The following is a 22844-nucleotide window of genomic DNA, read 5'->3' as shown; positions in this document are numbered from 1 at the left end:
GCTGGCCGCGTCCTGCAGGATGGAGCCCGGTGGCAGTGCCAGCCTGGGGCCTTTAGGGTCGATAAGGCCTCGGGGTGGGGGGCGTAGGAGGGGGGCTCAGGACTGGCACTGTTCTGCCCCCTCGGGGAGCGCCCTTCAGCTACATCACCCCCCCACCCCCAGCCAGGAATGGTCTGTCCTAACAGCTTCCCAGCGAGGCCACTGTCACAGCAGGGCTGATCCAGAATCCATGCCAGGCTCTTGCAGCCCTGCAGCCAAGAGCTACATTTCCAGGGCACAGGGCCGCCCCTCGGAAGACACAACACACATGGATATCACCGTGTCCTGGGAGGGGACGGCCACTCCACACCTGCAGCAGTGACGTGGGACAAGCGACTTGAGCTATCCCTGCCTGGCGTGGTGGCAGATGCACAGGGAGACAGCAAGCGCTGCGTGGGTGGTGGCCGCGGTGCTGGGTCTGGGGACACAGCACACCCAGCGCTGCCCCGGGGGTGCGGGCGGGCTGGCCAGACTGTGGTCCCTGGGCTTCTCCACACGGGTCCTGCCACTACTTACACGTCAACGGTCAGTCCTGCCCCAGAGGGAACGTGCGGGGAGCAGGGGGGGGGGGGGCACCCTCTGGTGGCAACAGTCACCAGGGCTGTGCACATTAGATGTTCAGAGGGCTCCGTTCACGGAGCATTTTAAGAGGAGGGCGCAGTGCCCTTTACAGGATAAAGGCCCCAACAGGAGTTGTAAGTCTTGTCAGACCGAAGAGTCGAACGGGTAAATCCCCGTCTCTCAGACGCACCAACAAGAAGAGAGTGCAGAACTCTGGCCTCCCGTCCCTCGTGGCAAACGGGCCGCACGGGGCACGAACCAAAAGCAAACTGGCAAAGGGAGCCAGACAGCCAACGGCCACCCGCCTTCCCTCTGTCAGCAGAGTCCCCGTTACCTTTTCTGATCTTGTCGTGGAAGTTAATGGCGTCCACGGAAGCGGTGACGATGTTGGTCTTGCAGTGACGGGCCGCCACGATCCCAGCCACCTCGTCCATGAGCTTCATGGTGACGCCTGCGTGGAGAGTGGCCACGTGGCAGGTTAGACACGGGGAGGCTCCTCCCCGCCCTGGAACAGGTGAATTATCTCAATAAAGCTGTTAGATAAAACAAACGAGAAAGCGGGCTCACAGGAGGCCACGCTGTCTCCAAACCCTCAGGCTGCAGACGCTTGCTCACAGCCCTGCTTTCACTTGCTGGCATCCTGACTGCGCACCTGCTCGCCGCCCCTCCCCGACTCTCCCCCCCAGTACACCACATCATACTTCTTTCATACTTAAACATTAATTTTTTTTTTTTTTTTGAGAGAGAGAGAGCGAGAGTGCGTGCGTGCAAATGGGAGCAGGGGAGGGGCAGAGAGAGATGGAGAGAAAGAATCCCAAGCAGGCTCCATACTGTCAGTGCAAAGGTCAATGGGGGGCTCGATTCCAGGACCCCGAGATCATGACCTGAGCCGAAATCAGGAGTCAGATATTTCACCCACTGAGCCACCCCGGGGGCCCCTACTTAAACATTTAAACTGTGTCTCGTCCTAGGCCAACTGTATGGGATCGCCACCATTCGACCACTTCCAACCTACAAAGGCAGCAGAGCAGTATCTCCCAGACATCTTAGAAGGCCACGCACATTCGCCCTAGGATACAGACGCTTTCTGGAAACCCAGAGAGAGGCAGGAAGCGGACTCCATCGCACTCCCGAAAGCCAGGCTCACGGGGGAAGCACGTTCAGGGTAAGGCTTGCGGACACGGATGACGGGGCGGGGGGGAGCAGGGGGTGACAGGTGATGTGGGGAGGTGAGGCGGCCGCTGCCCGGACCCCGCCTGCTGCCTCCCACCCCCAGGAGCGAGGGCCCCCTGCTACCGGCCGCCCGATGTTTCTAGACAAGACTCAAACCCACACATTTATGAAGAATCTACCAATTTTTAAACATTGGTGACTAATTAAAATCCTCTTTACTGTGTGGAGGAAACAAAATCCGATATAACTAAAAAGAACAGAAGTGCCCCCTGTGCTGGACCAGGGGCCTCCCAGGCACGGAGACCACACTACTTAAAAGGAACCCGGGAGACAGAGCGGGGCCCCAGCTCGGGAGAGGGAAACCTGGGCTCCCGTATACTCTCTCCACGTCTGTGCCTGTTTGAGCATTTCCAGGTCAAAAAGCTTTTAAAAAGCACCTTAGTGTTCTTGGTTAAAAACAATTCTTCTGTTACCAGGACTTTTTAAAAGAAAACACTCCTACATGACGGTGATGATAAACGACCTGAGGAGCAGAGACTTGGCCGCGGCCTGCCCGTCCAAAGGCGCCTTCTGAGGTGCTGGCACATGGATCTGGCTAATCCAAGCAGGAGTCTGCAGCAGCAGAGGCCAGGACTCAGAGGGCCGCGTGCCCGCCCAGGGTCCCCAGCCAGGCAGGGGGATGGATGGGGCATCAGGCCCAGGCCATCTGAGAAACCGAGAGGGGAGGCCCTGCTCACACGGTATCCCCACTTTTCAAATTAACAACAGAGGCTCAGGCACACATTGGTCCGATCCCCAGGACTGCAGACAGGATGCTGGGGCAAAGCTCTATTGAGAGGAAAGAATTGCCGGCACCGGCTTTCAGCTCCAGGCGACTGAGGCTGGGCCTCTGGCCCTCCAGCAGCCCAGCTCAGGGGTCTGAGACAAACAGCCATGCTCTGCTTGGCCAGGAGCCTCTGGGGGGTGACAGGGGTACTGGAAACAAGACGGGTGCCTTCCTGAAGCCCACCACGAGGCCCTGTGGGCCTTCCAACCCACCCCAGGGGCCTCGGCAAAGGCGGGGAAGCCCAGGCGCCCCCAGCCCAGCCCTCCAAGCAGGGAAAACACAACACAGAACTCAGAGAGGTCACCGTGCTTGTCAGGACGGACCGCACCCCTGGGGGTTGCTGGGCGTCTGGGGGACCCACACCGCGGTATGAGCAGGGCCTCCCCTTTCGGTGGCTCAGACGGCCTGGGCCTGACCGCCCCTCCCCGCTGCCTGGCTGGGGACCCTGGGCGGGCACACGGCCCTCTGAGTCCTGGGCTCTGCTATGACAGAAATAAGGGACGAGCCCTGTGCTGCCGGTAGGGCAGACCAGTGACGGTCTGTGAAACTCAACACCTACTTGATTGAACACTCTGTAAGAGATCAGACTTTGGAAGATAAATAAGAAAGGAAAGAGGAATGAAATGTCCCAGAACGCCAGGAAACACACGGACTGAGAGTCACATGCTTGGCCCAGGGGACAAGTGGGGAGTCGGAGTGACACTATCTCCTACGGGTGTGAACCACAGAGGCCCAGAAGCAGGCCTGAGGCCGGGGGGCCGCCTCCTGACACGGCGTGGCTTCAGGGGGTGCGGGAGGCGTGCGTGTTCGGGAGTGTGCGTGTGCATGTGTGAGTGCACGTGTGCAGGAACGTACACATGTGCATATGTGAGAATGCACGCGTGTGCCGGAAAGTGCATGTGAGTGCAGGAGTGCACACACTCGTGTGCACGTGTGCTCAGTTCCGCAGAGGGAGAGCCCGCACACCAAGTTCTCCCGGGTCGGTTTGCCTCATGCAGAACGGAGCTGTCCCAACGGCTGGACAAGGGCCCTGCCTGCTGGTTTTGAACTCAGAAGGCATTTTCCCAAAGAGTTACTTTCAGTACAAGCATCTGGGGCATTTTAACTAGAAGATTTCAGACGTTTGTAACAGAACGCATCTAATGTGTGGCCATTATGGAGCCACCATCGGGGTCCTCCTGATGAGCCAGGGACGGGGAGGATTTTCGAGAGAAAACAGAGGAGGAGACACAGAAGTGTGGCGCGGGTGTGGGAAGGAAGCAGAGGAGCAACAATGTGGGTGGCGGCAGCGACAGCCACCACTCAGACATGCTGCAGCCCCGAGTGTGGGGGGGCGGGGGGGCCCTGGAGGGGAGCACCTGCTGTGCTCCCTGGTAGGCTCTCCGTGAACACTGAAAGCAGGAATGAAGGAAGGAAGGAGGGAAGGACTGAATGAACACCGACGCTCCCTGGATGGCAGCCCTGTGAGGAAGGCACGTCATCCGCCTCCGTCTTTCGAAGCAGGGACTGGAGGCACAGAGAGACCTGCGTCCAAAGGCACAACACTCGCTGGGGGAGAGTGGGGACCCGCCCCCGATCACGGAGGGCCAGAGGCCGTGCTGCGCTGCCTCTCGACCCAGGACCTGCAACACCGAGATTCGAGGTGGGGGATGAAGAGAGCGCAAGACCATGGTGACAGGTGCGGGTGGCAGCAAAATTAGCGAGTGTGGGTGTGGAAGGTCTCGAAACCAGAGCTGCCAGCCGTGAGCCACCAGGCGGTGTCACCAACTTCAGGGCCTAGGGGGCGGGGAGGACAGTAAGGAGGCGGAAGGCAGAGTCTGAACTGGAAGTAATGTTTGGAACGCAGAAGTCCCCACCACGAACGCCTTGCTGATGGGTTCGGAAAAACAGACGCCATTAGGAATGGAAGGATAAATGGAGATAGGGCGTAATCAGCTCCTTCAAACGGGGCCCTTGCCCATGTACCCAAAATGCAGGTCGAGAGGCCACAAGCCACTTCATGGTTATTAGAAACACTGCAGGATCCGAGCGTGCGCCAACCAGGATTGGCTCCGAGCCCGGGGCAGACTCCGGGGAAAGACAGAGCCGCGGGGGGACCTCCTGCTGCCGGACACCCCCGTCAGCCCCTGTGCTGCATCCCCAGACTGTGTGTATCTGGTGCGACATGGAGGCCAGCAATGGGGGGACAGCTGTGCCTGACTGTGTGCCTGCCCAATTCGGAATCTGGCATAGAATGCTCAGGAAAGGGTTACACCAAATGGATGGATGAACGAACAAACGAACCAACGAAGATCGCCAGCTACGGATCACATTCAACCCAAGGACGCCGCTCCGGTAGCGAGCCATAGGGCCCGCGTTTGGGTAACGGTCTGGTTCACACTCACTCACTGCCAAGGCCAGGAAGGCCTGCATGTCCAGCCCAGAGACAGGTGAGCCGGGGGACCCGCCAGGTAAGGCCGATCCTCAATACTACCTGTTGTGTCTGCAGGAGGGCAACATTAAAAAAAAACTTTTAATGTTGTATTTATTTTTGGGAGAGAGAGAGACAGTGTGAGCAGGGGAGGGTCTGAGAGAGAGGGAGACACAGAATCCGAAGACAGGCTCCAGGCTCTGAGCTGTCAGCACAGAGCCCGATGTGGGGCTCAGACCCACAAACTGTGAGATCGTGACTTGAGCCGAAGTCGGCTGCTTAACTGACCGAGCCCCCAGTTGCTTCTGGAGAGCGACATTTAAAAAGATAGCCTCCTCCTGGCCCTGACAGCCAGCCTAGAAATCTGAGCTGGGACAGCGGCACACCTCACACAGGACGCTGGCTTTTTATGGCTAAGGCCACTCGTGGACTGAGTCCTCAGATCCTAGAACCCGGCTAGGGGCAGACATGGTGACCGCGTGCGTGTCTCTTTGGAGTTTGTACTCCAAATTGGGGGTTGATCCCGGGTACCGGGAACAGGGACTCATAGGGGCAGCGACCCTTGCACGGGACAGCCTAGGGGGCCGGTGGGGTCCAAGCTCCAGGAAGGCTGCCACCTGGACCAACGCGGCCACATCCATCAACCTGTGTCTCCCAGGGAGGCCACAGCAGGCTCGACGGGAAGGGACAGCAAGGCCAACTCTAGGGCTCACTACGTGGAAAAGCTCTGTCCACAGCTCAAGTGTTTGGCATTGGAAAGGGAAGGCCCCTCGTGCCCAAAGCGTCTGCGCGAAGCATGGGTCAGAGCTGGAGGCAGAAACGTCTGCCAGAGAAGACAGGCCTCGCTCCTGGCAGCCCCCGGAGTCTGGATTCCTACAAACGCTTATTTCAGCTGCTCCCAGATGAGGCAAGGACGCTGTGGTCCTTTGGGTCCTGCGTGTCAAGTGACTTCCGGTGTCCACTTGGAGGAAAGAGAGCTGGACTCGGAAACGTCGAGATTGTCATAAGATGCTGATTTCAAGCCACCTGTTCCCTCTTCCTGATTTGGGGGGGTGGGGGGAACGGCCCTGGACACAGCACTGCGGGGGGCTGGTTCTGACACATTCTCATTACCTGCCGCTAAGACAAAACGATGAGGTCAGAGGTAAGACCACGAAAGGCCTCCTCCCGTCCTGACACGGGGGCAAGCCCTGGTTCCACAAAACCCAGCATCTATGACACGAGCCACAGTAGATCACAAGCCATGTGTCCACCCCTCTTGGGAACTCCCCTGACCAGTCTGTGACAGGTGTCCCTGTAACTTTGCTGCCGGGCCCTCTGGCTGGCCAGGGAAGCCAAAGCCACTGGCCGTCCTTGACACTGTCATACGTCCTGTTCACTCTTTGACACTTAAAACATCAAGTACTTGGGGCGCCTGGGTGGCTCAGTAGGTTGAGTGTCTGATTTCGGCTCAGGTCATGATCTCACGGTTTGTGGGTTCAAGCCCCACATCGGGCTCTGTGCTGACAGCTCGGAGCCTGGCGCCTGCTTCGGATTCTGTGTCTCCCTCTCTCTCTGCCCCTCCCCTGCTCACGCTCTGTCTCTCTAGGTCTCAAATATAAATAAACATTAAAAAAAAAACAACCCAAGTACCCGAGCCTCCCCAAAGCACCTCGGCGCAGGGTCTACTGGAAAACCTTATCAACATCTCTCCCCCTTTAGGTACAAGGGGGCTCGCGGTGACGGGAAAATCACTCCGGCAAATTGCAGTCTGTCGTGGGCAGTCCTCATGATCCAAGCTTCACCATTTAAAAGATGACAACAAAATTGCAGATGTGCTGTCCTTGGACTCTGCATCCATTGCTGGAATCATGGGAAGGCAGCAAAAGCGACCTGCTCGGCCACCAACGGCAGATAAACATCGGGTACCGGAGATATTTTTGACTCTAACATTTAACTGCTCAAGGGTTTTTCAAGTATCGGCAGCGTGTCGGCTGGCTTAAAAATAGAGGCTTAAATTTATTTTCCCGGACCCGACCGGCGGGCTGGGTCACGCGTGCCTACAAAGCCGGAGCAGCCGTGAGCAGCTCAGCGCCCTGAGCCGCTGCCTACGCTGTGGGTGGCGATCTGAGATGCCCCCGTTTCTATATTTAATCCCAACTGACAGAACGTGGGTGCCAGCCTCCTATATTAAGAAAACAATAGTAAGTTCATCCTATTTTTACTAGCCTCCCCCCGCCCCCTGGAATGGCAAGGGGTTATTCTGAGAGCCGGCGGAGTGACAGCCTCCTGAGAGAGTCTGGCTCCTCCCTCCCAGGTTCCCAACGTCCCTGTGGGCCTCTCTGTGAGCCAGGGCCATGCATGGGCAGGGGACTATTCAGTGAGGTAAGTAATAAGGGTTCTTTTTGGCAAGTAATGACACAGGGTAGTCACGATGGGTTTCTGATGTCAAAATGCCAAAAGCAAGAACTCTGGCAGAGGTTTCCAGCACAGCCCGGAGCACCACGGACCCAGGGAGCCAGGAGCCAGGGCTGCCGGCCATGCTCTACCCCTCACCCTCCGTGTCCGGGAACTCAAGAAGGTCACGAGCGAATGAGCCGGCTGCTGATTGAGGATCGATGCGTCCCTGTTCTGAACGAGACAGTGGGGAAAGGAGGGCAGGCACATTCCTGCCCCAACAGCCCAGGGGGACTGGGACGAGGTGGCGGCCCGCACAGACCCCCTCAGTGCTCCCCACTTCGGGGAGGCCTGGGTCCACGCAGGGCAAGGTCGCATCTCTGGAGGCCAAGCACCAGCGTGGGTCAGCTCCTCAAAGGAAAGACCCAAGTCAGGGTAAAGGGGGACATTACAGGGTTCCACGCCCACGATACTGAACAGGAAAGACCCTGCTGGGGGACGTCCGTGCCCTGAACGAGGCAGCTAAATAGGAAGCGAAAGCTAATTAATCTGGCACAGAAGACCGAAGTTCCCAGGGCACCGGCAGAGAACATGCTGCTGCCGTACGGCTGACCGGGCTTCTCCGCATTTCCGGAAGAAGAGCTGCGTGTGCCGGCCACACATGTCCCCCAGGCTGGAGGAGGCCCGGAGGGGGCCGGGGGGCCGGAGGAGACCCGTTCCCAAGAATGGCATCAGCAGGGCCCTCACCACCGCCAGCCCCAGGGGGGCGGGAGCAGCACCGGGGTCCCAGCCCTGGGGTCTGCTGCCCCACTTCCCAGGGCTGTCTGTCTGGGCACGAAGCTGCCCTCCGGGAAACAGAGAACACCTTTTGCAAAACCAAAGATTCTTAGGAAGTGGGAACGGGGAGGAGCGCAGCCGTCACTGGCCCAAGTGTCGGCCTCGTGGTGACGAAACCGAGACCCCAAACCAGCATCTGCATGCTCACCCCGGGGCCCCACGGGGCCAGGTCCCCAGAAGTCTGAGCCGTGCCTCGCTCCTCTCCCACCCCGCCACACACGCTGTCTACCACGCGGCGGGGGCTCTAGTTAAATGAGGCCACAAAACTGGAAAGGAGCATCTGTGCCTTATTCTGGATTTTGCAGTGAAATCAATTCCTCCCACAGGTGCAAAACACTGCTATTTCCCAACCGCCGCGCGGAAACCAAGCAAGTAAGAGCATCTGAGCAGGGGGCCTCCTTCTGCACCTTGCCTCCCAGATGTCCTCTGCTTGGGCCACCAGGCTTCTCCCTGCCTGTGCACCCCCCACCTCCCTCCCCTCTGCCTGCTCCCTTAGGTCCCAGCTAAGCCCTGCGGTCCCCCAGCCTTGGGTCCCCCAGCCTTGGCTGCCCGATGTGGGTGTGGCGGGGAGGAGATCAGTCCCCTGACGTTTTGGGTGGACGGCATCTGTGTTGCACTCTCCTGTGACCCTGGGCCTCTCACCCCCCACCCCCACACTCCTCCTGTGGGGCCGCCTCCACTGCCATGCCGCGGCCTTCTTCCGCACAGGGGGCCCTTCTTTCCAGTTCGTTCTGCACCTTGCAGGTCTGCCCTGCTCAAGGCCCTGCTCGGAGTGCCAGGAGCAGGTCACACCAAGTCCCCACCCTGTGAGCCTGTGCTCCGGGAGGGGTGGTGAGCGCATGTGAACACAGAGAGCGGGTGGGGGGTGGAGGGGTGGGGGCGGAAGGGGAGCAGCGGGGGCAGGGCCCGCAGCCGGAAGTGGCCAACGGTCCTAGGACTGTGAGGGGCAGGAGCCAGGCAGGAGGGTGGACAAGATGAGGGGGGGTTAGGGGAAGCACAGGGGAGGGCCTCCTGGAGGGCCTCTTAGGGACAGAAGCGGCACAAGTTAAAAGGTCTGGCGGCTCACTCCGGGAGGCACCAGGGGTCTGGGGCGCAGGCTTGCCGGACTTTCTGGCCTAACAGGACCAGTGAGGCCGCAGCACTGAAGAAAGACGTGGTTCAGGGAAGTGGGGAGAAGCAGGCGAGAGGCCATTTCCCTGGTACTTGGGACCAGGGGGAGCTGGGGGAGGGGGTGAGAGCTCACATTCTGGCACGTTCTGAAGGTGGAGCCCAGAGGACAGGCTGAGAGACGAGGTGGAGAGTCTGTGAGAGAGCCAGCCGGGCCATCAGGCCATCACGGAATGCTGGCCAGACCACCCAGGGGACAGCCTGGCCGCCACTACAGGGGGGTGCCTGGGAGAACGGGGCGGGGGGGGCACAGAGCCCTCAGCCATCCTGAGGGAGGTCCCGGTGACTTAGCCGGAGGCCAGGGGGGAGGTGTGGCTGGGGCTATGAACCCACAGGCCTAGGGCAGCGTGAGGCCAGATGAGTCCCAGAGGGATTCCTGGAGGGAAGGAGCTCAGGGTGCAGGGGGGGAGGGAAGGGGTCTGGGAGGGAAGTGCTGGGAGCAGGTTCCAGAAAGGATGATGAGAGACAGGAGGGATGGAGCACAAGGGGCTGGTTGAGAAACTATGTTGAAAGGGGGAGCGGAGGTCTGGGGTGCAGGTGGGGAGGGGACACCTCTCTGCCAGGAAAGGGGGGACTGGCCTCCAGCTGGCCTGAGGACACTAAGGCCACTGTGACAAGTGGAACATCGGTGACTCTGATGACAAAGGTTTTTATGACAGTCACGACCCCATTATTCTTCTTCCAGAGCAAGCGAACAGCAGAGCTGGGAGCCGTGTCCGGTCAGCAAGGCCACCCGAGGAATCAGGGGCCCCGGCACAGCCAGCACGTCCCCCCAGACCGCCAGAGCGCATCGGAGCCAGGGGTAGGGGCCTCGCCACACACTCAGGGAGGATTCACGACAGCACAGGACAGAGAGCCGTGCACTCTGGCCCCTTCTTTTCTGAAAAGGAGGCATTCACTCCTGGAGCCAATCAGCGTTCCCGCTCTCCGAGCGGTCTCCGCATTCACCGCTCTGAGACCCGGGGCCGGGGTGCAGGCACGTCTGAGGCTCAAGAGGCAGAATCGTTCTGGTCACGGACCACCCCATGCTCAAAACCAACTGCCCGGCAGGGTCAGGCTGATGGGCACGGCTCCTCGGGACGTGGTCTGCACACAGGCCTGTGGGAAAGACACCAGCCTGCCACCTGGGGCCCACCCAGGCCGCTTGATCCAAGGACACTGGCACTCCATACGCAGTTTGACTGCCTGCGATTCTAACAGAGAAGCTGCTGTAGCTGAGGACAGCCCTCCTTTGCGGAGGGTCTGTAAGCTCCGCTCCTCTCCCAGCTTTGGGGGTCTCACGGGGTCAACAGGACAACAGTAGGGCCGGGGGGCGGGGACTCCGTCAGTCAAGTGTCCGATTCTCGCTCTCATTTCAGGTCACGATCTCATGGTTCGTGAGTTCGTGCCCCACGTCTGGCTCTGCGCTGACAGCACGGAGCCTGCTGGGACTCTCTCTCTCTCCCTCTCAAAATAAATAAATAAACTCAAAAGAAAAAAGAGGGCAGCAATAATCAGCTGCAGGATCGATGTTCTCCCTCCTCCAGCTCCACAGCAGGTGGCAGGAAGCAGGGCGCTGGGCGGACAAGATTTCAGAGCTGGGAATGGTTTTCAAAGGCAGGAAACGCACTCTGGGCGCTGGATCCGAGCAAGGTCCTCTGTGCCCAGCTGAGTGCTCTCTCCCAGGCCGTCCCGACCAACAGAATCACCGGCAGCTCCAGAAACTGCCACACCCGGGCCTCCCCACGGCATCTGGTCCTACTGGTGGGGCCTGGGCACCTGCATTGTTGAGTGCCCTGGTGATTGCAGCGGGCAGCAAGGACGGGACCACAATCCACAGCCTCTCGGGGAAGTGGACAGACCGACACTGTGGGAAGGATGAGCTGGTCAATGGAGCAAAACTCCAGAAGTGGGCAAGAAGAGGGTCCAAAGTCCAAACGGAGAGCTGACTCTACAGAAAAGGAGGAGGGGGGGCAGTGCGGGAGAAGGCATCCTGAGGTAGAGGAGGTTTCAGAAAGCAACCGGACATGGACAGGTAAGACCATCCGCAAAGGCTGTCCCAGCAGGGGCGGGGTTGGGGGCGGGGCCTGGTGGGGCTGGGCCCGAGCCGCAGGAATCTGATTCCAATCTGATTCCAACCACGAGTGGCAAGGACTCCTCTCAGGAGCAGCAGCTCCCCAGCGAGGTCACCAGATGTGTTCAGAATCCCGCAGGGGAGGGGAACAGCCATGCAGAGCAGTGGCTGCGAAGGGAGGGTTTGTTAGGCACAGCAGGGGGGAGGGTGACATCACATGCCACAGGGGCCCAGAAACCACAGAAGGCATTTGCTATTCAGGACAGCAGGGGGCTGGAAGGCGGTGGATGGGCCCTGGGCAGAGGCCAGGATGGGGAGCCAGGATCAGGTAGGGGGCAGGCAGAGGTGTGGCCAGACTCCCCGGGTTTCTGAACAGGGACCTCAGAAGTGTAAAGCTATGCACCAATGCCTCCAAGCCCTGGGGAAAGAATGCCAGACCCAGCCAGGAAACACACAAGGTACAGATAAACTACTCCTGAGCCCCCATAGGGGCTGCCCCGCCAGCCCCTTCACTTCTCCCTTCCTTCTATAGCAACTCCAGTGTTTGACAGCCACGTCTGGCCAGTGAGACTCACCAGCAGACCCCAGCATTGGGTGCAGTTCCCTGGGAGCCCCCACTGCCTTCTGGGCGGAACACTGGGCCGCCCAGGGACAGCCCACGGGGGCAGGGGGAGCCTCCAGACCTCTCACAACTACATCACTCCATGGGACACAACAGTCCTCGGTCTCCTGGAAGCCATTTCATCCCAGCGGCTGAACCATTAATCTGGATAATATACACCTTTCACAGGAAGCCACTTGAGGACGTGCTCCACCTAAACCAGCAAAGAGAAAACTAGAAGCTCTAGGAGTCTGAGTGCCCGGCCCAGGAGAGCCGTGCAGAGCAGGTGCAGGGACCCGGCAGGCCGGCTCGGGAGGGCGGAGGGCGCTCTCGCCGGCGAACCGCATACTGAGCGGCTGACCGCCTGGCAGGCAGGACTGTGCTGCCATTTTACAGAGGCCGGAAGGGGCTTAGCCGGCTGTTCAAAGCGGGTGGACGATGAGGTGACGAGGCGGGACCGTGGTGCCAGAGCCCCACGGCGACGCAGCCGCGGCGCTCTGCCTGGCTCGGCACGGGTGGCACTCGGCCGGCGGGGTCTGAGTGACGCGGGGACACCGAGCCACAGACACCACAGAAGCACAGCCAGAGGAGCTGGCGGGGTCAGGGGCAGCTGGGCTTGGTGAAAAGCCATCGTGGACCCCTTCCACAGAACATCTGGCTTGAAAATAATTAATTAAAAAAATTTCTCAGTGCCAAGGAAAAAATCCCAGGCCACCAAAAGTTCAGAAGTGCAGAATTCACATGAGGGCCACCCCCGGTCCGCCCTGAACAGGACGGCGGGCTCCCCCCAGGGGCCCCCACCATCATCGTGGTTGGGGGGGTGGTGAGCCCAGGGCACCCTTCCTCCCACATGGAGCAGAGAGCCGGGCAAAGAGCGGCCCGGAGGAAGAAAGAAGCATGGGGGGCGCCTGGGGGGCGCAGTCCGTCAAGACTCTTAATTTCGGCTCAGGTCATCTCACAGTTCGTTAGATGGACCTCCAAGTCCGGGTCTACACAGACAGGACGGAGACTGCTTGGGACTCTGTCTCTCCCTTTGTCTCTGCCCCCTGCCCCCCCCATGCGTGAGCTCGCCCTCAAAATAAATAAATACATTTAAATGAAAAACAAGTTCCTTAAGAAAAGGGGGGTAGCGGGCCTGGGTGGCTCCGTTGTTAAAAGCCCGACGTCAGCTCAGGTCACGATCTCACAGTTCGAGGGATAGAGCTGCGCGCTGGGCTCCGTGCGGACAGTGTGGAGCCTGCTAGCGACTCTGTCTCTGTCTCTCTCTCTGGCCCTCCCCGACTCATGCTTTCTCTCTCTCTCTCTCTCAAAATAAATTAATAAACTTAAAAAATAATTTTTTAAATGTTTTATTTATTTTTGATACAGAGAGAGACAGAGCATGAGAGGGGGAGGGGCAGAGAGAGGAGGAGACACAGAACCGGAAGCAGGCTCCAGGCTCTGAGCTAGCTGTCAGCACAGAGCCTGACACGGGGCTCAAACCCATGAACGTGAGATCTGACCTGAGCCGAAGTCGGAGGCTTAACCGACTGAGACACCCAGGCGCCCCTTAAAAAATAAATTTAAATTAAAAGAAAACGGGAGAGCAGCACAGAACACCTTGGGAACCAACAGGGAAGGAGAGAACAAGGCCTTTAAGAAGACGAATCGATAGGCACAGAATCAGCCCCACCATTTCACCGAATTACTAGAAAGCAACATGATACAGTTAAAATCCACCCAAAACACATCTGAGGAAACAAACATACCTACAAACAAAACCAGTGAAAACTAGTTCTTCTATTTCAGGCAGACTTTTTTTTTATTACTACTATGATCAGTCATTTTACATGCTGCCAGCTTACTGATTTCTTTAATTATCTGAGTTATTTTTGTCCTGGAATCTCTTGGGGCATCCAGGTTTGTTCCTGCGCCAGCCACAGAGACAGACATCTTTACTTCTTTTCTGCTGATTCCTGTGCCTCTGAGTTTCCCTCTTATTGGACGGCAGTGGCTAAAATCTCCAAAGCAATGTTAGTTAGCAGTGAGAGGGCGGACCCTCACCCTAGTCCTGACCGCAAGGGACGGTCCTCAGGGCTCCCCGGCTGAGTAAGACGCTCACGCGAGGAATTAGATACCTGCGTTTGATCCTGTTCTGGAAGGACCATCGTTCCTATTTTCACAGTGTTTTCAGCAAGGAGTTGGGTGAGTTTATGAAAAGGTCCTCACTGTGGCATGAACCTACCGCCCCCCCCAGATTCCTGCCAAGTCACCCCTTAAGGGGCCTCAACCAACAGCGGGCGAGGGGAGGCGGAGGGGAGGCCAGAGAGGACCCGCATGGGCTCCCCCAGGGCTCAGGGAAGGCAGAGGCCAAACCCCAGGCTGGCGCTTGTGCGGAGGCCCCGACGGCAGAACCAGGGGGATGCAGACAGCACTCCTTCCCGGCGCCCTCTGCGCCCTCCTGCCGGCTCCCTGCTGCTCTTGCTTCCCTCGCTGAGTCCCCGGAGGGCCTGTCCACGCACCCAGGACAGGACGAAAGGCCGGGCATCTGGCTAGAGTCCTGCAGTCCATCGGGGACCTCCCCCCCACCCCCGAGTCCCTCACCAGTTTTAGCATGGCCAGTGGCCAGCGTCTGCGCCGTGTTTGTAAGTGGTGGGACAGGAGCGGGTCCACAAGATCAAGGCTATCCGGGTGTGAAAATCACAGAAAATGGCACGGGGGACGGCCTTTCAAAGACACATGTGCGGTAGAGGATGACTGAATAAAAGCCAAATCGGCACCCGTGTCCGCTCACACACTTCTCCTGTGATCAGCACCCTCGTGAGGTACTGGCCAGAGGAGACCCGGGTCCCAGGGCATCTCGACATTCTGTCGACGGCGTTCCCTCTGCAGTAAACCGTCATGAAGTCCCAGCCCTCTCGCGGGCGTTTCTAGCACACTGTTTATTTTGTTCATTGCCCCTGGTGAGTTACTAGACACTGTTTAGAGATTCCGTTTAAAAAAATATGAGGTGTGTTCTTTCTAACTTGTGGGCACAAAACTCCCACTAAAATCGGCATTAAATACTGAAAAGCCATCGTAAACAGGCCTTAAATGCACGTCTAAAACCGCGTGCCTGTAGCGAATGGACGCATCAGCGCAGCCCCGGGGATGAACGTGACACCGCGCAGGAGTCAGGGTTCTGACAGCTCCCTCCCTCGCACCCTCCTGCACGGGAGACAGAGCCCGGCCTTCCCGACGAGGAGCCCGAGAACGGAGGCAACGCCACCTCTCCCGAACTTCCAACAGTGGACCAGAAAAGCAACAATTCTAGAACAGAGTTTCACAAATTCCAGGCAGGATGGAGGTCAGCGATGCTGAAAGATAGTTGGCAGTTACAGGGGCCTGGGCTCTGGGGGAGTGGGGCCCGGAAGAGGGCCTGCCCCCCGCATCCAGGAGGGAGGCGCGGGCTGGTGAAGAAAAGGGGACAAGACAGCCTACGAGGCCGCGGGGCACAGAGACGCCCGCCTGCCACCGCACGCCCACACTGGGAGGTACTGTTGGTCTGAAGCGTGGCTTCCATTGGGTACGATCTAAGTCAATCCTATCTAAGGGCACTGCCGCCAGCATGTAGTTGAGAGAGGAAAACCATCAGGAAATTAAAAAATACATATATAGCCAAAAGAGGGTTAGCTAAAAAAAAAAAGAAAGAAAGAAAAAAGAAGAAACAAACTTTAAAAATGCATCTCTAATCCCACAGCCCATGATCCTCGCTTCTCAGCCTGGAAGTGATCTGTGCCTCTTGCTCACGGAAGGAGCCGCTGTAAAGCAGCTCTTTGAGTCTGTGTGAGGCCCTGGAGGCCACGCAGACAATCAGATCGAGCCTCGGTCCTGAGGCCTCCCCTGGTGGAACTATCAATGTAACCCTGCACGGAGTGGTACCATTTGAGCTGGGCTTTGAAGGATGAATAGGAGTTCTCTGAGGAGAAAAAAGAGAAGCTGGGTTCGCCAGGTGACTGAAGTGGGAGCTTAAGTGAATGGCACTGAGCCAGCGCCTGTGTATTCACTGTTTTCTGTAAATCACAAACAGCAATTCACTCGTTGAGGTAAAACGTGCCTGCTGTGAACCCGGAGCTAAGCCCTCCTTGTGCCCTGCCAGACGTCCCGAGCCAGGAACTCTAAGGGCCGCGTTACTTAAGGTGGAATCTGATCAAAGGAAGAAATAAAGAAAAACTTCAGCGGCAAAACCACATTCACGTAGCCACTCTCTGTTAGGGGGTCACACTGGCACTCACTGAGCACACCACGGTCCCCAGCTGAACAGCTCACAGTGATACGGCCCCGGGGTTGCGTGTGACCCTCTGTCAGGAGAGCCATCCATCTGACTCTCATTTCCAATTTTAAAAACAGGCATCGACCGTATTTCGGTAATTTATTATGCAGCCTCGTAAAAGTTTAAACTTCTACTTCATTAAACACAAGAGCCTGAACTAGGTCAGATGGCATCTGGGCTCCCAGGGGATCAACGGGGCCGCGCGGAATGGGGGCGCTGCCCTCTTACCTCCGTGCACGAAGCCGTGCAGGGTGCAGTCGGAAGGCCCCACCAGGTGGATCAAGCTCGACTGGCTGTAGCTGACCGTGTTCGGCTCTGCAATCGCAAAGGAGAGAGATTAGGTGTCGCGACAGATCGGGGCCCACGGCAGGGCAGGGAGCGCGGGGCAGGGAGCACTACGCCCCACGGACAGCTCCGGGCTGATTTCTCAGTGTGCTCCAGCCAGGGAAGGGAAAGGCTTTCAAGCTGATCAGCCACTCTGTTGGTGGGTCTTGATGTCACTCCCTGGGGACCTGGGGACACCCGTGTCCCCAGCAAAGTCCTCTCCCAAGCCACAGGCAGCTGGCAGACCCCTCTCGGCTACACGCTCCCAGGGCTGTGGGCTCCCTCCGTCAGGGCGGACTTCCGTCTGGCTCGGACTCCCAATTTTGTAAATGATGGTTGACAGGGTCTCAGAAACTTACCACACAACCTTGTAAGCATGAAACAGTTCACCGAACACAACGGCGAGGCGTGACAGGAACCGCAAGGTGTACCAGGAATGTGAGGGGGACGCCGCAGACTCAGCCTCCCACCAGGCCCCCAGGCTGTGACTCGCCCAGGAAGGCTGGGCACCCAGAGGCACACCAGCCTCTCCCTCCCAGTCACCGCCCAGCACCCCAAATCCCCAGGGCATCCCTCCCTCCCTTGACACTGCCCAAGTATCTGCAAGAGGTTGGAGGCTACCTTTAGTGTGTCTTAAAACAAGACACACTAAAACCCTGTCCCCAGAAGGCGATTATTATTATAAGGAGACACTATCTCCTCTAACAGGTGCGGGTAACAGACCCAGCCACTGCTCCCACCTTCCAGAGCCTTCCAGGTAGAGATGACGCTCATATGTCTCCTGCCAGGACGGCTGGTGCTCAGAAGGGGTGACCCTTCCCGCCCCAGCAAGGCCAAGCTGTTGCGGAAGCCGGCCCCCGGGGCCCCCGCATGACATGGACACGGTGCAGATGAGGGGTCCTCTGCGGGTGGCCGAGCACAGAACAGTCTGCGCAAACGGGAGCGCCACCCTGCGGGCAAGAGCTGGTGGCGCGGCGTCTCCTGAACCTGCAGTCCCCTGGAGACTGTGCGCCGCTCCTCCACACGGAACCGCAAGCCTCACGGTGGCCTGAAGGGGTCGCAGGGCAGGAAAACTGGAGCCCGTGTGAACTGGGGCCGTTAAGTATTCCACTCCAAACTCAAGACATTTTGTACTTGTCCTTGAGCCTCGCAGCGTAGAGAGATTTAGACTCAAGTTCCGAGTGCTCGTGTGACATGCCATCCACCGGGAGGCCCCGTGGAAGGCGGAAGAGGCCGTCGGCGGCTCAGGAGGCCGGAAAGTGGCTCCGCCTCTGGGGGGGCTTCTCAGGGCCATCGGTTCTCACCTCCAGGGGGGCCCGCCACTGGCCCTGCTCCCCCCACCTTCCTTCCTGGCTCCCAGTGAGGTCCCAGCTCCTGCCTCGGGCTCTGCTGGGGGTAGTGACAGGTTCCCCCGTGGGAGGCCACGTGCTGGGGACCTGGCCACCCAGCCCACCTGCCTGGATGTGGGCCAAACGGCCCTCACAAGGGGCCCCTCCACGAGCTGGGGGGCAAGGACGCTACCCAAAACCAACCAAGAGACGACACCGATGACTCCAAGCGAGGGGGCATGGGGGTAACATCAAAAGCGCTGGGAAAGGCACTCCCGGCGTCCCCCGGAGTCCATGGAGACCGCACGCAGTAAGACGGCCCATGGTGTTGGCTTGAGTGCAGGCCTCCCAGGGGCCCTGGGGGGACTCTGCCCTCCCGGGGTTCTAATTTCACTTAGAAATGGAAAAGATGTACCCCCAACCCTTGCTCGGCTATGGGGGTGCAGGTAACGGCCCCTGCTGGTGAGGGTGCACCCAGCCAAGGCCACGCCCGCAGCCTGCCCTGGGGGCTCAGACAGCGGGACCCTCCCCTGTCCTCTGGACAGCTGGAGGAGCCACAAGGCACACCGATGAGGACCCTCTCCTTGCCTGTCAGAGACCGCCCCCCCCCAGCGCCGTCCAGTCGACAACACGCTGATCTCAAACACTGTCTCCCTCGGGCCCTGTCTCTGCAAAGCACGCGGGCGGACGGCAGAAAGGCCCCGGGAACCACGGGGCACACTCTGCTGCCTACGTGCGTGTCCTGCTCATGAGAGACACAAAAGTCACTCTTGTGGCACAAACGAAAACCAGCGGTGTCAAATCTGGCCCAATCCCAGGACCCGCCTGGGCCAGCAAAGAGACCTGCAAGTGGAAAATGATGAAACATCTAAAAGATCAAACCGTGGAAACTGCACACAAACATCATTGTCATGTCAGATACCCTTTTATTCAGATGACAACCCGCCTGAATGACGATCACACCCTCGTGGAAGACACGCGCCCACTGCTCTCCAGCAGCGTTCACAGTCAGGTCTGAGAACGGACTGTTCCAGAAACTGGACAGATGAGCTTCTAAGAAGTGAAAGCCCCCGATTCTGATGGGAAAACAACACCCCCACCCGGCCGCACCCCCGGCCTGCTTCCCTGGGCCGTGAACTTGGCCCCCACGGGGGGTCTTCGCGGGTGGGCCTGTGTCTGTTTTTTCCCGTGTTTGGTTCCCAGTCGCCGGCCGTCCTCAGCGGCCCCTCCCTGATCCTTCGTGTCCTGCGCCTCAGGGAGTCACAGCCACACAGAGAGAAAGCCTCTGCCAAGTGCACGGAGGAGCCACGGCGCCCTGGGGGCCGTCCGTGACTGCTGCCATGCTGCCGTCGGGGGCACATAAAGTGGGGCCCCGCCCGGAGGAAACCCTCTGTTTTGAGAGTCAAGGGCACTGTGGGTCAGCCTGAAGATACACGTCTGGAGCAGCCAGGGAATTGGAGAAGACCGTCGGGCGGCCCTGCTCCGAGAAGGGAGAGAAAGAAATGAGCTCAAGAGAGACACGGCCGGGGCGCCTGGGGGGCTCAGTCGGTGAAGCGTCCGGCTTGGCTCAGGCCATGATCTCACTACTCGTGGGTTCGAGCCCCGCGTCGGGCTCTGTGCTGACAGCTCGGAGCTTGGAGCCTGCTTCCGATTCTGTGTCTCCCCCTCTCTCTCTGCCCCTCCCCTGCTCATGCTCAGTCTGTTTCTCATTAGGAAATAAATGTTAAAAAAAAAAAAAAAGGGACACGGCCAGTTTGGAAGCAAAACTGAGACTGAACGGAGCCCAGAAACCGGGGGCATCAAAAGGTGGGAGGAGCCCACTGCTCCTGGGGACTGAGGGTCACAGCGAGCACAGTCCGTCACCACTCAGCCCATGAATGTGACCACGAGACAGTGTCAAGGAAGCCGCCGTCCAGCCGAGAGAGCTTGAGAAGTGTGCCTGCAAAGGACTCTCAGTGTGACCGTCACAAGCAGCTGACAGGAGGTCACAGGACCCGACGACCACTAAGTTTAGGAGGGGACAACCTCTGACATCCCTAGCTGCAGACGAGCAGGGACCCGCTCCAGTGAGGCCGAGGGGGACAGGGGACACGGAAGGCCCTTCTAGCAGCCAAAAGGGACAGAGAGCGCCCCCCCCCCCCCCCCAGAGCGGCCCCGGGGCCCGCCGGCCCCCCCCCCCCCCCAGCACGTCAGCACTGAGAACAGGTGGGCACCTCTGCCCTGCATCTCGCGTCCGCCGTCCCGCCTCTGAGCAGACGGTGCAAGTCAGGGGACCCATCGTTAGCTCACCGTCCCTCCCCCACCCCGTCCCCAAAGTACTGTGTCTAAATGCAACAGGAGACCACACACGTAACCCAAGACACCGCTCTCTGATGCCAGGCAGGGGCTGGACAGGATTCCGGGTGGGGTGACCCACACGTGCAAAGCGATGAAACGGGACCCACGCCTGCCCCCCCCCCCCCCCCCCCGCCCCGTGCAGGTGCAGGCCGCCTTCCGGCCAAACGGGCGTGAGCGGAAGTGCTCCTCGCTGCTGCTGGGCCCAGCCCTCCAAGCCCCAGGTGCGTGAGGCTCCCTGCTCTCTCCCCTTCCCAGAGAACCCCAGAGGACACCTGTTGGAGATGAAGAGCCTCAGGACAGAGTCCCCTAGTCACCCCCTGGGTAGAACACCGCTTTGAACTTTATAGGAAATAAATCTCTAGTTAAGTCAGGCATTAGGATTTTAGGGTTTGGCAGCTACCATGACCTTGGCTAATAGAGTCTAATCTTTTTTTTTTTAATGTTTTATTTATTTTTGAAAGAGAAATCACGAGTGGGAGAAGGGCAGAGAGAGAGAGAGGGAGACAGAATCGGAAGGAGGCTCTAGGCTCTGAGCTGTCAGCACAGAGCCTGATGCGGGGCTTGAACTCATAAGCTGTGAAATCGAGACCTGAGCCCCCCAGGCGCCCCCCAGAGCCTAATCTTTGAACCTCAACTTGGCCGTGACATCCGAAACCTGAGGGAGGCCCCTGGGGCTGCAGCAGGAGAGGAGCAGCTCGGCCATAAACAAACACAGAATTCCCCTTCACTGTGTCTCCAGCCAAGGAAACAGAGGCACAGAGAGACTCAGCCCCCACAGAGCCAGAGGTGGTTTTCAGACCGGGCCGTCTGACTCTAGATCTTCCCCTCACCCCCTGGTCCCTGCCTCCCCACACCTCGCTCCCTCCCCAGAGCAAGTGCTCATGGGGGCCGGATGGTGGGGCCTGGTCAGATCCCAAGCACTCTCATGGATGGCTCGGAGAGGATGTGCCCGTGGGGGTGGCTGGTCACAGGCCGGCCACAGGGAGGCAGAACCTGGGCCCAGGCCAACGACCAGAGCCAGGCTGACTGTGTCATAAACCTGACAGCCCCCGCCAAAGGCTCCAGATGGCCAAACAGTCCCCACACGATCAAAGCTGGACAGCTGATGGCCGTGCATGGACAAGTTCAAAGTAGTTGTATTTTCTCTCGTCAGATGGAGAAAACAGTAAGAAGAAAAGCTGGGTTTTAAAGAATTCCCAGACTCTCGGAAAAGGCATCTCAAGGATGAGGTCAGGCCCGCAAGGAGGTTGCTAGGCAACAGCCGGCTGAAATCTGGTTCTGGTCTCAACAGTGACAGAGAGACACAGATACGTGGCGCGGAGGGGGTCCTCCCACAGGAAGGGGCTCGAGTGTTGGAACGACGCCCCCAGTGCTGAGCACATGCTCAGCCCTTCCTGCTGGGCTCCTGACCTGCTGGGTCAAGCACGGCGCCAAACGCAGCCCGTCCAGAGCCACGCGGGAGGCGGCGGAGGGTCCCGGGAGCCCGTCCTGCTCCAGGCAGGGGGCCTTGCTGAGCCGAGCGAGGCCAGCTCTCCCGGGAGACTGGGGTCATAAGTGCAGACGACATTCAAAACACCAAGGAACGGACATATGACTTCCTTAAGAAGCATTTAAAAGCCAGCCCCTAAGCCAATCATCCAATAAAGATGAATTTTTATTAGAACACAGAAAAGTAAAAACTAAAAGCTTGTAAAAATCTATCAAGAAATCTTGAAATTCCGGGCGCCTGGGAGGGCTCAGCTGGTTGAGCGTCCGGCTTCAGCTCAGGTCATGATCTCAGGGTTTGTGGGTTTGAACCCCGCATCGGGCTCTCCACTGACAGCTCGGAGCCTGGAGCCTGCTTCGGATTCTGTCTCCCTCTCTCTCTGCCCCTCCCCTGCTCACGCTCTCTCTCTCTCAAAAATAAATAATAAAACATATAAAAATAAAGAAAAAGTCCACTCTCACCTCTGTTGTTTAACATAGTGCTGGAAGGCCTAGCATCAGCAATCAGACAATAAAAGGCATCAGAATTGGCAAAGATGAAGTCAATCCTTCACTTTTCAGAGATGACATGATACTCTACACGGAAAACCCGACTTAACTCCACCAAAAGTCTAGTAGAACTGATTCATGAATTCTGCAAAGTCGCAGGGTACCAAATCACCATACAGAAATTGGTTGCATTTTTAGACACCAATAATGAAGCAAGAGAAAGAATCAAGAAACTGATCCCATTCACAATTGCATGAAAAACCATACAATACCTAGGATAAAACCTAACCACAAATGTAAAAATCTGTAGGCTGAGATCTATAGAAAACTTCTGAAGGAAATTGAAGAAGACACCAAGAAATGGAATAATTTCTGTGCTCATGGCTCAGAAGAATAAACATTGTTAAAATGTCATTACTACCCAAAGCAATCTACACATTCAGTGCAATCCCCATGAAAATTGCACCAACATTCTTCTCAAAGCTAGAACAAATTATTTTAGAATTCGTATGGAACCACAAAAAAACCCGAACAGCCAAAGTCATAT

At 58.2% G+C, this 22844-nt stretch overlaps 2 protein-coding genes across 3 annotated transcripts in view; one reads left to right on the top strand and one right to left on the bottom strand.

Annotated features, from left to right (window-relative positions):
* ACOT7 (acyl-CoA thioesterase 7) overlaps positions 1 to 22844 on the bottom strand; it is a 101224-nt gene that overhangs the window by 22847 nt on the left and 55533 nt on the right. The window contains 2 exon segments of the mRNA XM_029946129.1: positions 935 to 1051; positions 16563 to 16649. Of these exon segments, the coding sequence (XP_029801989.1) occupies positions 935 to 1051; positions 16563 to 16649 (204 nt within the window).
* On the top strand, positions 7312 to 10741 carry LOC115297920. 2 transcript variants are annotated; one of them, XM_029946119.1, is made up of 3 exons: positions 7312 to 7373; positions 8549 to 8594; positions 10075 to 10741. In XM_029946119.1, the coding sequence occupies exons 1-3, from the start codon at positions 7350 to 7352 to the stop codon at positions 10584 to 10586; spliced, it is 582 nt and encodes a 193-aa protein (XP_029801979.1). In that variant the 5' UTR covers positions 7312 to 7349; the 3' UTR covers positions 10587 to 10741. The 2 variants fall into 2 exon arrangements, with proteins under 2 accessions (XP_029801979.1, XP_029801977.1); XM_029946117.1 differs by lacking the exon at positions 8549 to 8594 and having other exon boundaries at positions 7333 to 7373.

The sequence above is a fragment of the Suricata suricatta genome, chromosome 8 (assembly GCF_006229205.1).
Source record: "Suricata suricatta isolate VVHF042 chromosome 8, meerkat_22Aug2017_6uvM2_HiC, whole genome shotgun sequence".
NCBI classification, from domain to species: domain Eukaryota; kingdom Metazoa; phylum Chordata; class Mammalia; order Carnivora; family Herpestidae; genus Suricata; species Suricata suricatta.
This window is presented reverse-complemented; position numbering and strand designations above follow the sequence as displayed.

Bases quoted from the DNA above. Each gene is read 5' to 3' on its own strand.
- LOC115297920 (XM_029946117.1), top strand. From the start codon at position 7,350: ATGGGCAGGGGACTATTCAGTGAG. The intron at 7,374-10,074 runs GTAAGTAATAAG...TTCTTCTTCCAG, and splicing joins GCAGGGGACTATTCAGTGAG to AGCAAGCGAACAGCAGAGCT.